We start from the raw sequence: 16539 nt of genomic DNA, 5'->3' as shown, positions 1-16539 counted from the left end.
TGGATATTAAAGAGCACTTAAAATAGTTAATTCGTTTCAATATTCCACTTGCAATTCTCCTCATCACCAAGACAGCTGAAACTTTTAAAGGACTGTAGACTCTAAAGTGAACATGGAGGAACTTCACTTTGTGTCAATACGATTTTATCCACTTGATATCATTGTATTTATAGTTTTCCATTTATCAATAAATAATTACATGTATATTTTCTAAACCTTGTGTTTGAAGGTAAGCAGCTGCTCCCTTTGTCCAGCAGTGTACATAGCAGTGTGGGACAGGTGACTTGGCAGCCTTCAGGAGAAGCATCAAACCTGGTTCGAATGAGAAACCAGACCCTTGGGCAGTCTGCACCTTCTCTTACAGCTGGCTTGGTAAGTGTTAGACTTGCTCTGTGAACAAATCCTTGATTGTCATTTGTCATTGCCACACCTGTTGTTCTTCCTTTTTAGGATTTGGAGAATTTAATTTCCTAAAGTCAAGTATAGAACAAGAGTGACATTAATTTATTTTGAAAAGGGGTCTTATCATGTTGCCCACGTTGGCCCTGAACTCCTGGGCTCAAGCAATTCTCCTGCCTCAGCCTCCCAAGTAGCTGGGCTTATAGGTACATGCCACCACACTGAGCTAAGAATGAAATTTTAATTTAATATTAATATATTCTGTTTGCTGTGCCATGCTGTTACTGTCACTGGTACTAATTATGTAGTGAGAATCAAGGGAACGATTCAATATGGTTTTAACTTTAATGGATACATTTCCTAGGAAAGAACTTTCTTTTTATGGAAATGATTCTAAATCTTGTGAAGTTCTGTTTTGGTGTACAGCTCTGTGGTATACATATTTAGTACATGAGGATAGGGAATATGTTTGGCATATTTTTTATATATACATATATATATAAATGGGCCTTGCCTTTGTCTAAGCTTTGTATGATAGGCAGGGCCTTACAAAGGTTAAGCTGTGTAGTCTGGGCGGATTGTTTTCTGCCTGTTATTGCATATTGTACCCTTTTACCCTCAGTGGTCCTGCCTCTGTACCTAATGCACCCACTGACTTTCTGTTGGTCTCACATTCTTCCCCCTATCCTGAGGACAGGGCACACTACTAATTGGCAGGGTACAATAATAGAAACTTGTTCCCATTAAAATATAATCTCGTCTATACTTTGGGATCATAAGCCTTTTGAGTCAACATACATGAAGTAGAGAGCTTTGTCAGTTTGTTCATCCTGGGAAGTGGGGATGGGGGAGTGTGTATTCATGCAGTAGTCAGCGGTCCCCAACCTTTCTGGCACCAGGGACCGGTTTCATTGAAAACAGTTTTTCCGTGGGTGGGGATGTGGAGCAGCAGAGCTTAGGTGGTGATGCAAGGGAGTGATGGGGAGCTGGGGAGTGGCTGTAGTGGTTGTAGATACAGATGAAGCTTCACTGGCTCGTCTGCCTACTGTGTGGCTCGGTTCCTAAGTTTCACGGAAGACAATTTTTCCACTGATGGACAAGGGGGTGGGGTGGGGTGGCGTAGGCAGAGCTCAGGTGGTGATGCGCTGCCTGCTTCCTAACAGGCCACAGACTGGTACCAGCTGTGGCCTGGGGGTTGGGGACCACAGCAGTAGGTGGAAGCAGATTTTTAGATCAAAGGATTTCCTGATAACACCTGAAATTTGTGACTCTTAGGCCATGGAGAGAATCAGGATCACTTGTGGAACTCCCCCCCCCCAACTTTTTATTTTGAAAATTTCAAACTAACAGAAAAATTGAAACAATGGTACAATTAACACTCATATAAGCTTTACCTAGATTGACCAATTTGTAAACACTTTGCCATATTTATCTGTGTGTGTGTATTAATAATTTTTTCCCCTGAAGCATTTTAAAGCAAGTCACAGACTAATTATGATGCCTCATCCTTAACTATTTCTCCTAAGATAGAGGACAGTCTCCTAACTAACTGTAATATGTTATCAGATCTAAGAAGTTTAACATCATTTTACTAGTATCATCTAATATAAAGACCATATTCAGATTTTCCAGTTTGGTTCCAACATGTCTATTAAAGCCCACCACCCTCCTTTTTAACTTGTGGAATTTCAAAAAAATGCAGGTGTGTGTACCCTCATAGGGATTTTGATCCAGAGGTCTGGGGTTAGTTCCAGGCATCTATATTTTTTTTAAGTGTTATGCCTGATTCCAGCATGCACTGCTTTGAGAACTACTGCCACCAAGGTTTCATTTTAAGGTGTGTGTTGCAGAAGGGATTCCTGGGCTGAGGTTATTGGCATCCTATCCTGAGCTAAGTGAAGTTTATTTATTTATTATTATTATTTTTTATTCACAACTTATTGAGATATAAGTCACATATGATATAGTTCATCTACTTAAAAATTCAGTGATTTTTACTGTATTTCACAGATACGTGCAGCAATCACTGTAGTCAATTTTAGGACATTTTCAGCACTTTAGAAAGAAACCCCATACCCTTTATCTATCACCTCCTTATCCTCCCATCCCCACAGCCCAGGGCAACCACTAATATACTTTCCTCCATAGATTTGTGTGTTCTATATTTCTCATGTAAATTGAATCAATATGTGGCCTTTTGTGACTGCTTCTTTCACTTAGCACAATGTTTTCAAGGTTCATCTATATTGCAGCATGTATTCCTTCGTTGCTTAAGAAATAATATTTTGTTGTATGGTTGTATCACATTTTGTTTACCTGTTGGTTGGTGGACATTTGAGTTGGTTTTGTCTTTTGGCTATTATGAATAATGCTGCTATAAATATACAGGTACAGGCTGAGTGCGGTGGCTCACACCTGTAATCCTAGCTCTCTGGGAGGCCGAGGCGGGCAGATCGTTTGAGCTCAGGAGTTCGAAACCAGCCTGAGCAAGAGCGAGACCCCGTCTCTACTAAAAATAGAAAGAAATTAATTGGACAACTAAAAAAAAATATATAGAAAAATTAGCCAGGCATGATGACGCATGCCTGTAGTCCCAGCTACTCGGGAGGCTGAGGCAGGAGGATCGCTTGAGCCCAGGAGTTTGAGGTTGCTGTGAGCTAGGATGACGCCACGGCACTCTAGCTGGGGCAACACAGTGAGACCCTGTTTCAAAAAAAAAAAAAAAAAAAAAAAAAAAATACAGGTACACAGTTTTGTTTGGACATAAGTTTTCATTTATCTTGGATATATATCCAGTAGTGGATTTGCTGGGTTGTATGGTAACTCTCTGTGTGTTTTAGGAACTTTGATTTCTCTACATCCTTGCGAACACTTGTCTTTTTGATTTTATCTATCGTGGTGGATGTGAAGTGGTATCTTAGGGCTTTATTGTACATTTCTGTAATGATTCGTTATGCTTATGTAATGATTCATGTGCTTATTGGACATTTGTTTGTTTTCTTTGAAGAAATGTCTGTTCAAATTTTTGCCCATTTTAAAAATTGAATATTTGTTTATTTTATTATAAATTTGTGAAAGAATTGTTTCTTTAGACCTGAATCCAATTACTTCTCTTCTCCCAGGGTTCTGCCTTTTGTTTTCTCTTCTGCTTTTCTTTCTTGAGCTATTTCCTTAACTAGTATAAACTCAAGCTAGTTCTTTTCTTTCCATTCTCCTGCCTAAAGATTTCCAGTTGGTTATTTTATGTTTGGTGGCACATTTGCTAGTTGGTATTGAATGCCTTTTCCTGCTTTGACTACCCATACTGGAATAAACTTTGATATCACCCCTGCTTTTGGCTGTGACATTTCTGAAAAATGTTTCGAATGTTTTCTCTTTGGGTTCGTGGCTGTATATATTAGGTCATTAAATATGAAATATTTTCAAATGAAAAGTTTATATCTCAAAAAAGCAGTACAATTAATCAGCGTTTGTGCCTAAGCTATCAAGACAATTCTGCCATCTTAACGGTAGCTTGTTTATGCCAGCAGCAAAGAAGCCTGGAGAGCAAGTGGCGATGAAATTGCAAAAGGCGTTTTCCACAGCTTGTTGAGAGTTGAATATTTTTCCTTGCAAGAGGTGGTCAAAAGCCTGGGAAGAAGTGGTAGTCAGGGGATGCAAGGTCTGGTGAATACAGCGGATGACAGAGAGTTTTGAAGTTGAGCTTCTGTAGTTTGAGCAGCATTGTTTGTGTGACATATGGTCGTACATTGTCTTGCAAGAGGATTGGCCTATCTCTATTGACCAATCTTGGCTGCTTAATTGCAAGCATCCTTATTTTTAAAAAAAATATGAATAATAATAACCAAGTTTAAGAGATTGAAAATGTGGCATAGTTTACCTCCAACGAACTTTTGGGTCAGCAAGATTCATTATATAACAAAACAGCCAATTTTAAAATAATAAAACCTAACATTTAAAGAAATATTCTGTTGATAATGATTTCAAAAGTAATTAAAAGAATATAAGAATTATGCAGGCTGTAATTACTAGGGAGATAACTTGCTAGAGATTAGATTCAACCAGAGACTGGAGAATAGATAGGCAAAAGCCTTAAAGGAGCAAATATTTTCATTTTGAGGCCATTTAGATAATGTGTTTATGAAGAGATTTTTGGACTTCTCCCTCATTTCCTAGTGTTTATTGAGAGGATTTCTTTGAGGACCTATTTTTGTCATATATGTAGAAACCATGGTCCTAATTAGTAGTTTCCAGGGCATGCTATAAAAAGGGTTATACAATCATGCCAGGCACAGTGGCTTGTACCTTGTAGTCCCAGCTACTTGGGAGGCTGAGGCAGAAGGATTGGTTGAGGCCAGGAGTTTGAGAACAGCCTGGAACACAGCAAGACCCCATCTCTACAAAAAAATAAATAAACTTAGCTAGGTATAGTGGCACGAGCTTGTAGTCCCAGCTACTTTGGGGGGCTGAGACAGGAGGATCACTTGAGCCTAGGAGTTCAAGACTGCAGTGAGCTATGATCGTGTCATTACACTGCAGCCTGGGCGACAGAGCCAGACCTCATCTCTAAAAAATAAAAATAAAAAATTAGCCAGGCATGGTGGCGTGCACGTGTAGTCCTAGCCACTCGGGAGACTGAGCTGGGAGGATTGCTTGAGCCCAGGAGTTTGAGGTCACAGTGAGCTATGATTGTGTCACTGCACTCCATCCTGAGTGACAGAGTGAAGCCCTGTCTCTTAAAAAAAAAATCATAAAATTATTTTATTATATGTTCCTAGTGATGGAGAAAAATTTGGGTGGCATCTTGTCCAAGATTAGTTATTATTCTCATTTTTTAAAAAATTATATACAGTAAAATCTATTGTTAAAAGTGGCATAGAGAAAGACTTCTGGATTAGAAGTCCAGAAGACTTAAGATCTATCTGATACTGGCTATTTGAATTTAATTAAGACTAAACTGATTTGAGCCTCTGTTTTTCTCATCTGTAAAATGAGGTTAATTCCTGCTTTTTCTCATGAGTATGTTAACTAGTATCTGCAGCTTTGATCTTTGCCTTCTATTTCTCTGACATAAATCCACTGCAATATATCACCATATCTAAGACTCATCCCACTTGGCTACTCTACCTTTCTATCCCCCCAAACCAGTTCTTTCTTTGTCAGTCCCTGACTTGTTAAATAATGCTATCACCTACCCAATAGCCCAAAGCCAGGGACCTGGAAGTCCTTGTTGACTCTTCCTTCTCCCTCACTCCTCTCCCTGTCCAGTCACCCAGTGAGCCCTAGTTCCCAGCATCACTAGGCTGGTCTACTTTTTGTCACCACAGACATTGCCTAGTCTAAGCCACATTTGCAATCACTTACTTAGATGATTGCAGTGGTGTCATGACTGTTGACAGTGTGTTCAGTCTTCTTTCTTTTTAGGCCATTCTCCACACTATCTGTTCTTTCAAAAACACAAATGTGGGCTGGGCACAGTGCCTCACATTTGTAATCCTAGCGTTTTGGGAGGCCGAGGTAGGAACATTGCTTGAGGCCAGGAGTTCAAGACCTCCCTGGGCAACACAGTGAGACCCCATCTCTTAAAAAAAATTAGCTGGGTGTGGTGGCACATGCCTGTAGTCCCAGGTACTCAGGAGATTGAGGCAGAAGGATCACTTGAGCCCAGGAGTTTGAGGTTGCAGTGAGCTATGATTGTGCCACTGTACTGCAGCCTGGGTCACAGCAATACTCCGTCTCTTAAAAAACAAAAAAAAACCTCACCCAAACCAAATCTGATAATATCTATTCTTCCTCCTTTATCTTTCAGTTTTTTTCATTGGTTAATATTTGTCTGGCACCAGTGTTTGGCCATTTACTTGCTTAAAATATTTCAGTAGCTTCTTATAGCAATTATTATATAGTAAATAAAAAGTGATTATTGAGTGAATGAGTTTTCATTGAGATTACCAAATGGGGCATGAGGAAGTAGAGACAGGGACCACTAATGGAAAGGTTAGGTTTGGATGCTTTTTCTCTGAGACTGGACTGTTAGAGTCAAATAAGTTGTACTGTGGTTGGCCTAACCGGTGAACTTTCCTGAATATTGACTGAATATTGGGATTGCTATAAATCCCAAGAATCTTTTAATTAGTAGGGTTTGACAGATTCTCCTGATATACTTTTGGTATTTTTTTTCCTTTATTTCTTTGGCAGACATTGTCTTTATAGAAATGATCATTTGCAGGGAGTGAGTCTATATCATTATGTTCCTAGTCTACATGTAGCATTGTATCTTGTACACAGTAAATAATATAAAATTACCTTTGAAAGAGTAAAGAACTTTTTGGATAAGCATTTGCTAAATGTTACAGCTGATTGGATTAACACTTGTTTGAAGTATGTCCACAAAAGAAAGCTGATTTAATTTAATGTGTTAGTACCACCCTGAAGTAATAAACCTCTCTATTCTTGTCCTTATCCTAATCATCATTTTTGTCTACTTCTTGGATAAAAGTGTAGAGGGAATGTTTACCACATATGCTGATGGCATAGTATTCCCCATGCTGAATGATAAATTCTGTTAGAGCCTCACAAACAAATGATGGTTTAAGAAGAACCAGCAAAATGAGATTTAACAGAAAAGTAAACTCTGAAAACCAAAGCCTAAAACTGGATTGAACTTTGAATTTTAGTCATTTGAGTGTAAAAGACTTGAAAGGTTTTAATTGACTTCTAATTTAGCATTCTAATGTGATTACCAAGGTAAACTTCTGTGATCTTGAACTGAATTAGGAATAGTTTTTTTTGTTTTTTTTTTTTTTGAGACAGAGTCTCGCTTTGTTGCCCGGGCTAGAGTGAGTGCCATGGCGTCAGCCTAGCTCACAGCAACCTCAAACTCCTGGGCTCAAGCAATCCTTCTGCCTCAGCCTCCCGAGTAGCTGGGACTACAGGCACGTGCCACCATGCCCGGCTAATTTTTTCTATATATATATATTTTTAGTTGTCCAGATCATTTCTTTCTATTTTTTAGTAGAGACGGGGTCTTGCTCTTGCTCAGGCTGGTCTCGAACTCCTGACCTTGAGCGATCCACCCGCCTCGGCCTCCCAGACTGCTAGGATTACAGGCGTGAGCCACCGTGCCCGGCCGGAATAGTTTTAACTACAACAAAAGATATGATATTCCATTCTATCAGTTCTCATGATGAATATGGCATGCTACTTTGGGTGCCACATTATTATTGAATTTTTAAAATTGAGGTGAGATTCATATAACATACGATTAACTACTTTAAAGTGTGCATTTTAGTGGCAATTAGTACAATCACAATGTGTGCAACCACTACCTGTATGTAGTTTCAAGACATTTTCAAAAGAAAATCCTCTACCCATTAAGCAGTGATTCTTCATTGTACCCTCATCCCAGCCCTGGCAACCACTAATCTGCCTTCTGTCTCTATGGATTTACCTATCCTGAATATTTCATATGAATGGAATTAAACAATATGTGACCTTTTGTGTCTATCTCTTTTCACGTAGTATGTTTTCAAGGTTTTTCTACACTATAGCATGCATCAATGCTTAATTCCTTTTTATGGCTTAAGAAGATTCCATTGTATGGACATGCCACATTTTGTTTATCCATTCTTCAGTTGATAGACATGGATTATTTCTACCTTTTGGCTATTGTGAAGTGAATGGTGCTGCTTTGAACATTTGTATACTAGTATTTGTTAGGAATACCTGTTTCCAGTACTTTGGGGTATATACCTGGGAGTGGAATTGCTGGGTTATATGGTAATTCTTTGTTTAACTTTTTGAAGAACCACCAGACTTCTGGTTTGCTACACCATTTTACATTCCCACCAGCAGTATATGAGAGTTCCGGTTTCACTGCATCCTTGCCAATACTTTTCTGATTATAGCCATTCTAGTGAGTGGTAAGTGGTGTCTCATTGTGGCTTTGATTATTATTATATTTTTAATTTAATATTTCAGAACTGTATTTTGAGATGACATATATGGGATATGCATTTAAGGTAAATAACAAAAATCCATGATACTCCTTAGAACCTTTTCCCATCATTTAAAAAAGTTATTTGATAAATAATGCTATCATTCTTAACTCTTATTTTACCTTAATGTTCACATATGACTTCAAAGAGAAAAACCCATAGATGTTTGTTTTACCTACTTCAGTATTACAAAGAGATTCCAAACTCAATCACTTCCCCTTTCATTCTTCCTTTCTGCAGCTGTAGCTTTGCATTTTCTACTGTGAAAGGTGGAGATGTCTATATCTATGTATCAGTCAGCTTTATTGAGCTAAAATTTACACAGAATAAAATTCACCTGTATTAAGTGTTCAATTTGGTGAATTTTGACGGATATATACAATTGTGTCACCACCACCACAATTATGATACAGATGTATAACAACTATAGTATAGAATATTTCTGTCACCCTCGAAAGTTCTCTTGTGTCCCTTTGCTGTCTCCTCTCTCTCCCCAGGTCCAGCCCTTGGCAACTGTTGATCTTTTTGTCACTGTGGTTTTGCCTTTTCCAGAATTTTCATGGAAGTGGAATTATATAGTAATGTAGTCTTTTGTGTCTGATTTCTTTCACTTAACATAATGCTTCTGAGATTCATCCATGTTGTTTTGAGTATCAGGAGTTTGTTCCTTTTTATTGTTGAAAAATGTTCCATTGGCAGGGGTATATGAGACTTTGTTTATCCATTCCCTAGTGAATGATTATTTGGATTGTTTCCAGTCTTTGCCTGTTACCAAGAGAACTGCTACAAAAGTTTCTGTAAAGTTTTTTGTGTGGAATATGCTTTTATTTCTTTTGGATAAATGCCTAGGAATGAGGTTGGTGGGATGTATGGCAAGTGTATGTTTATCTTTATGAGAAACTGCCAACCTGTTTTTCGAAGTGGCTTTACCATTTTTGCATTTCCAACAGCAGTTGCTTCATGTCCTTGTCAGTACTAGGTATTATCATCTTTTTCATTTTAGCTGTACTAGTGGATATACAGGGGTATCTTACTGTGGTTTTAATTTTTATTTCCCTAATGACGAATGAGGTTGAACATCTTTTTATGTACTTATTTGCCATTTATATATATTCTGTGATGCATTGTCTGTTTAAATCTTTTGTCCGTTAAAAAAGCTGAGTTTTTTGTCTTATTGAGTTTTAAGAATTTTTTGTATATTCTGGATATAAACTATGTATCAGATACATGATGCTTTGTGAATATTTTCTTCCTCTCTGTGACTCACATTTTCATTTTCTTGTGATGTTGTGTACAAAAATCTGTATACAAAAAATGTAGAAATTAATTGTTTTTCTCCGTATTAACAATGAACAATTAGAAATTGAAACTTAAAAATCAATACTATTTATAATAGTTTGAAAATATGAACTACTTAAAGATAAATTTCAGAAACCATTTTCAAAATTTTCAAGACCAGTACATTGAAAACTACAAAACTCTACTGAGACAAATTAAAGGAGAAATGAATGAATGGGGGAGATTTTATATAACATGTTCATTAATTTGAAGACTCATCATTAAGATGTAAATTCTCCCCATTGATCTATAGATGTAATGTAATCTCAATTAAAACCCTAGTAGTATTTTTCAGAAAATGACAAGATAATTTCAAATTTATATTGAAATGCTAAGGACCTACAGTAACCAAAATAATATTAAAGTTACTAAAAAGCAGACCATAGTTGGAGGAATCACTCAACCTCATTATGACTTAGTATAAAGGTATAGTAATTAAGTCATTGTGATTCAGTGGTATGAGGTTAGTCTTATAGATCACTGGAACAGAATGGAAACTCCAGAAGTAGACAAATGTGCCAACGTAATTTAATGGGGAAATGGTAGTCTTTACAACAAATGGTATTGAGATTCACATGAAGAAAAAATAAACCTTGATACTTACCTCATGCTGTATACAAAAATTAATTTGAAATAGATAATCAACGAAATGTAAGAGCTTAAATCATAAAATGTGTAGAGGAAAACAGGAAAAAAATCTTTGTGATTTTGGGTGAGGCAAAGGCTTTTGGAACATAAAAAGCACAGACTATAAGAGGAAAAATATTGGACTTTATTTGAAAGAAAAATTTTTAGTCTTGAATACTTATTTTAATGGGATAGGAACAAATTGAAATGTGTCTACAAGGGGGTGGAATGATGACTATCTTGTTTAAGTGTTAAAGAGTTTTTAACAGATTCTGTTGTTTATTTAGATTTCAATAGATACTGCTACCTTTCACTTTTGGAAGTAGAAATCTAGAAGTCATTATGAGTGATATTTTCATACAACTCCTGTGGGCTTTCACATTAATTTATACTTTTTTCATTCCTACTCAAGAAATATATTTGAATGAAACCGTTGTGAATACCTTCTCCTTTATAAAAGCAAATGCAAGCTCAGGCTGTATACCTATGTTCCACATCCTAGTCCTGCCACACACATACGGCCCTACGTGAGTCACTGAACCTCTTTAAGCTTCTTAAACCTTTAATCCTCTGTTTTCTTTAAAATCAAAATAATTATAGGACTTTCCTCATGGTATTTTTAGTATGAAATGAGGCAATCCATGTAAAATAACATAGTGCCAGATTTGTAGTAAGAATTGTTAAATCGAGGCAGCCTATAGCTGCCTCTGTACATAGTGAACTGTAACTGAACTTAATATGTAAACAACCTGTAGCCTAATTTGTCTCAGTCAACCATATCAGCTGACTGCTGCCGGAACATGTACAAATAAGGGAAATGTCTAAACTGCCATCAATCAGGCTATTTCTATATGTCATTTCCTTTGTCTGGCTATAAATATAGCTGCATACATTGGGGGATGGACCATTCTGAACCACATTTGGTCTTGAGTGCTAACTGGTTCATGAATCTTTTTTTTTGTCCAGTTAAACCACTAAATTTAACTTGTCTCAGGTTTTTCCTTTACAGTATGAACTAAATGTTTATTTTTTTTTTTGCATGCCTAAGCAATAATAGTAGCTGTGATACAGTAAGAAATACATGGCTGGGCATGGGGGCTCACACCTGTAATCCTAGCACTCTGGGAGGTGAAGATAGGAGGATCGCTTGAGGTCAGGAGTTCAAGCCAGACTGAGCAAGAGCGAGACCCCATCTCTACTAAAAAAAGAAAAATTAGCTGGGCATTGTGGCGTGCACCTGTAGTCCCAGCTACTTGGGAGGCTGAGGCAGGAGAATTGCTTGAGCCCAGGAGTTTGAGGCTACAGTGAGCTATGATAACACCACTGTACTCTATTCAGGGTGACAGAGCAAGACTCTGTCTCAAAAAAAAAAAAAAATGCTTCCAGTTTGGTTATCACACTGAGGTGTTAGGAGAGTGGCTGTCCCAGAGAGGGCGTGGAAGACCCCATTCCTTTTCCATCATACATTGCCCTATGCATCTCTTCCATTTGGCTGTTCCTGAGTTGTATCCTTTATAATGAACTGATGATGATCAGTAAAATGTCTTCTTTAGTTCTGTGAGCTGTTCTAGCAGATTATTGAGCCTGAGGAGGGGGGTTGTGGGAATGCCTGATTTATAGCTGATTGGTCAAAAGTACAGGTGGTAACCTGGGATTTGCAGCTGGTGTCTGAATTGGGGGTAGTCTTGTGGTACCGAGCCCTTAACCTGTGAAGTCTTTGCTGACTCACTGAAGGTACTGTCAGAATTGATTTGAATTGTAGGACACCCAGTTGGTGTCTGGGGAATTGGAGAATTGGTTGGTATGATGGAAAAACCCCACACATTTGGTTTCAGAAGTATCGTGGGTAAAAATAGTACAAGAATATCAATTACTTATTCCATAGCTCTACAGTCCCCAACCCCTGGTCCATGGGGAAGTGAGCTAGTAAAGCTCCATCTGTATTTACAGCTGCTCCCCATTGCTCACATCACCGCCTGAGCTCTACCTTCCTCCCTACTCCCATCTGTAGAAAAATTGTCTTCCATGAAACTGGTCCCTGGTGCCAGAAAGGCACTGCATATTCATGAAAAACTGCTGGACTAGCTAAAAGAAAATCAGTAAATAAGAATGAATTTCAGGCTGGGCGCGGTGGCTCACGCCTGTAATCCTAGCTTCTGGAAGGCCGAGGTGGGCGGATTGTTTGAGCTCAGGAGTTCGAAACCAGCCTGAGCAAGAGCGAGACCCCGTCTCTACTAAAAATAGAAAGAAATTAATTGGACAACTAAAAATATATAGAGAAATTAGCCGGGCATGGTGGCGCATGCCTGTAGTCCCTGCTACTCGGGAGGCTGAGGCAGTAGGATTGCTTGAGCCCAGGAGTTTGAGGTTGCTGTGAGCTAGGCTGACGCCACGGCACTCACTCTAGCCCGGGCAAAAGAGTGAGACTCTGTCTCAAAAAAAAAAAAAAAAAAAAGAATGAATTTCAGTTTTCTGTTTTGAGGGGTAAATCGTGGTACCTTTAACTGAAATTGGGAACGCAGGAAAAGGAACAGGTTTTGGGGAGAAATTGGTGAGTTTGATTCTCAACATGTTGATATGACAGATCATCTGGTGTAGATGTCCTTTAAGAAAATAATTTATTGAGGTGAAATTTATGTAACATAAAATTAACCATTTTAAAGTGAACAATAAAGTGGCATTTATTAATAGTACATTCACAGTGTTGTGGAAACCCCACCTCTATCTAGTTACAAAATCTTTTCATTATTCCAGATTTAAACCCCCATTAGGGCTTGCTTATTAAGCCCTTTTCTCTTCATTCCCCCTTTCACATAACCCCTGGCTATCACCAATCTGCATTTGTCTCTATGGATTTATCTGTTCTGGATATTTCATATAAATAGTATCATACAGTATGTGACCTGCGTCTGGTTTCTTTCATTTAGCATAATGTTTGGATGTTCAATTACATTCTAGCATGTACTGGTACTTCATTCCTTTTTGTGGTCAAATAGTACCCTATTGTATGTATTCAACACAATTTGTTTATCTGTTTATCCATTGATGGTCATTTGGGCTGTTTCCAACTTTTGGATACTGTAAATAGTGCTGCTATGAACATATATATACATGTACTTAAGTACTTGTTTTCAGTTCTTTTGGGTATATACCTGTGAGTAGAATTGCGAAGTCATAGGATAATCTATCTTTAACTTTTTGAGAAATTGCCAAACCGTTTTCCATAGTAGCTTACCATTTTACAGTCCCATCAGCAATCTACAAGTGTTCCAGTTTCTCCACATCTTTGTCAACACTTGTTATATTTCATTTTTTAAAAATTACTGTTTTTTTTTATTATACTATTCTGGTGGATGTCAAGTGGTACCTCATTGTAGTTTTGATTTGCATTTCCTTGATGACTGATGATGTTGAGCATCTTTTCATGTGCTTTTTGGCCATTTATATATCTTCTTTGGAAAGATGTCTATTCAAGCCCTTTGCCCATTTTTAATTGTGTTGTTTGTTTTTTTGTTGTTGGGTTTTAAGAGTTCTTTATCTATTCTGGATACCAGACCCTTATCAGATTAGCAATTTGCAAATGTTTTCTCCCATTCTGTATGTTGTCTTTTTACTTTCTTGATATTATCCTTTGGTACATAAAAGTTTTAAATCTTGGTGAAGACTTGTTTATCTATCCTTTTTCATTTGTTGCTGAGGCTTTTGATGTCATATCTAGGATCTAATGCCAGATTCAAGCTCATGAAGATTTACCTCTAGTTTTCTTCTATGAGTTTTATGGTTTTAACTCCTATATTTACTCCACTGATCCATTTTGAGTCAATTTTTATATATGGTGTGAGGTAGGGGTTCAACTTCATTCTTTTGCATGTGGATATCCACTTGTTAGATACCCTTTTAAGAGTTAGAAATAGAGGTCCCTGGTAAAGGAGAGCAGTTTAGGGTAATGGTATGGACTTGGAAGCTTTGGATTAAATTACCGTGCAAGAGAGTACAGAGCAAGAAAAGAAATGTAGAGGAGCATCAAAAAATTTACATGTGAAAGGGAAATAGGATCAGACAATGAAGTATCTAACTTAGTAAAAACTATAGGAGTTTAGGTAAGGTACATTCACTGCCTATTAACTTGAGAATTGTTTTCCTTTCCACTGTTTTTTCTTTTTGTAAGAGGAACACATTTTTAATGCTACCTAGTCTTTTCAAAAGTATAAGAATTTTTTAGAAGAGGTTTTAAAATAAAAGTTGGGAGATTTCATGAAATGTGAACATATATTAGCAGTCTAGTAGTTTACTCTCAAAAGCATCATTAAGAAACAAAAGGACAGACTCTAATTATTTTGCCTGAGCAAATTAGGAGCTGATTTCATCTTGGATTGTTAAACATTTTTTATCATCTCTTCTGTGATAACTTGTAAAGAATTTAACTGGTATAACCTTAAAAATAGTAGTCTTTATGTGTTTAAAGGCATTTAAAATTAAAAAAAAATTTAGATAAAATGGTTGGTTGACTGTGTCTTGGTATATTTTGTGCTGCTATAACCCAGTACCTGAAACTAGGTAATTTATAAAGAACTGAAATTTATTTCTCATAGTCTGGGGGCTGGGCAGTCCAAGATCAAGGTGCCAGCATCTGGTGAGCGCTTTTTTGCTGTGTCCTCACATGGTGGAAGGTGGAAGGTGGAAGGACAAGAGAGGAAAAACTCATTCTTGCAAGCCATTTTTATAGCAGCATTAAAACATTCATGTGGACAGAGCCCTTCTGACCTAAGTACCTCCCAAAAGGCCCTAGCTCCCAATACTACTGTGTTGCATTCATGTGTTTCCAACACATGAATTTTGGAAGACACATTCATACCATAGCAATTGGTTATAGAAAGAGATCTTATTGAATTTGTTGATGGTTAGAATACATGGAAGAATGTTTATTCAAGTTTTTCATAAAGTGTCATATATGTCAGAATGGTATTATTAAACCACCTGTAAAGAGTTATAGGTATAAGTTTATATTATTATATATTTTTTTTATTTTTTAAAGATGGGATCTCACTCTGTCACCCAGAGCTGGAGTGCAGTGGCGCAACCATAGCTCACTGCAGCCTCAAACTCAGGCTCAAGTGGGGTCCTTCTTCTGTAACTGGGACTATAAGCATCCACCACCATGCCTGGCTAATTGTTTTTTAATTACGTACAGCAGTGGTCCACAACCTTTTACGTGGAAGACAGTTTTTCCATGGATGGGATTTGGGGAGGGGGTAGGGGGAGAGCTCAGGTGGTGATGGGAGCAGTGGGGAGTGGCTGTAAATACAGATGAAGCTTGCCTGCTCTCCGACCTCCTGCTATGTGGGTCCCTGGAGGGGAGGGAGGGGGGTGGAGGTAGAGGTGAGGATTGCAGTTGTACAGATAGTGTCAGTACTAATCTTTTAATTACGCCATTATTGTCATGTTTTGCTATGGACAGGTGTATTTATAATAATGCTGAGCAAAGATTGAAAAGCAGTGCTATTGGTACATTCTGTCGTGTAAGCAGAGTAAAATTACTAGAGATATTTTAGTTGCAGTAGAGAACTAAACCCTGTGCCTAATTCTTTTACATATATTCTCCTTTATTTTCTTAGGAACATTGAGTTGTCATTCCCCATTTTTGCAATGTGTCTTATCTACAGAATGTCTAGGGATAAAGCTGGTTTCAGCATGTGTAGACTGGTGGCCCTAAAAGAGAGGAATGTTAAGAAACAGTAGTGTGCATAAAACACTTAACATAGCAGACATAAGACTGCTATCCTTGGAAAGCCTGTGTGGAAGGTTGGCCTTTGGCTGGTGTCTAGGAACTTGAATGGTAAACAGTGTCCTACACTAATAAAACTTTCCTTGAATGATAAGAGCAACTCACTTTGTGAACAATGTGGTTTATACTGAACTCTTGCTTTCCTCCTGGCAGTCTGGAATATTGGTATGTACTAAGCAAAGGGTGCCTGCGTGACCAGCTCCAATTAAAACTTTGAGCAATGAGTCTCTGATGAGCTCTCCTATTAGACAGCATTTCATGCATGTTGTCACGGTTTGTTACTGGAGGAATTAAGGTGTCCTGTGTGACTTCACTGGGAGAGAACTCTTGGAAGCTTGTACCTGGTTTCCTCCACACTTCACCTCATGCACCTTTTCCATTTGCTTATTTTGACTT

At 37.8% G+C, this 16539-nt stretch overlaps 1 protein-coding gene across 3 annotated transcripts in view; it reads left to right on the top strand.

The window, feature by feature from the left end:
- The window catches only part of MAST2 (microtubule associated serine/threonine kinase 2), a 202063-nt gene that overhangs the window by 36735 nt on the left and 148789 nt on the right, over positions 1-16539 (top strand). For all 3 annotated transcript variants that reach the window (XM_012649041.1, XM_012649042.1, XM_012649040.1), the window contains exon 3: positions 230-372. In XM_012649041.1, coding sequence (XP_012504495.1) covers positions 230-372 — 143 coding nt within the window. The remainder of the gene's footprint in view (positions 1-229; positions 373-16539) is intronic.

Source organism: Propithecus coquereli, unplaced genomic scaffold (assembly GCF_000956105.1).
Source record: "Propithecus coquereli isolate 6110/MARCELLA unplaced genomic scaffold, Pcoq_1.0 Scaffold299, whole genome shotgun sequence".
In the NCBI taxonomy this organism is placed as follows: Eukaryota; Metazoa; Chordata; class Mammalia; order Primates; family Indriidae; genus Propithecus; species Propithecus coquereli.
This window is presented reverse-complemented; position numbering and strand designations above follow the sequence as displayed.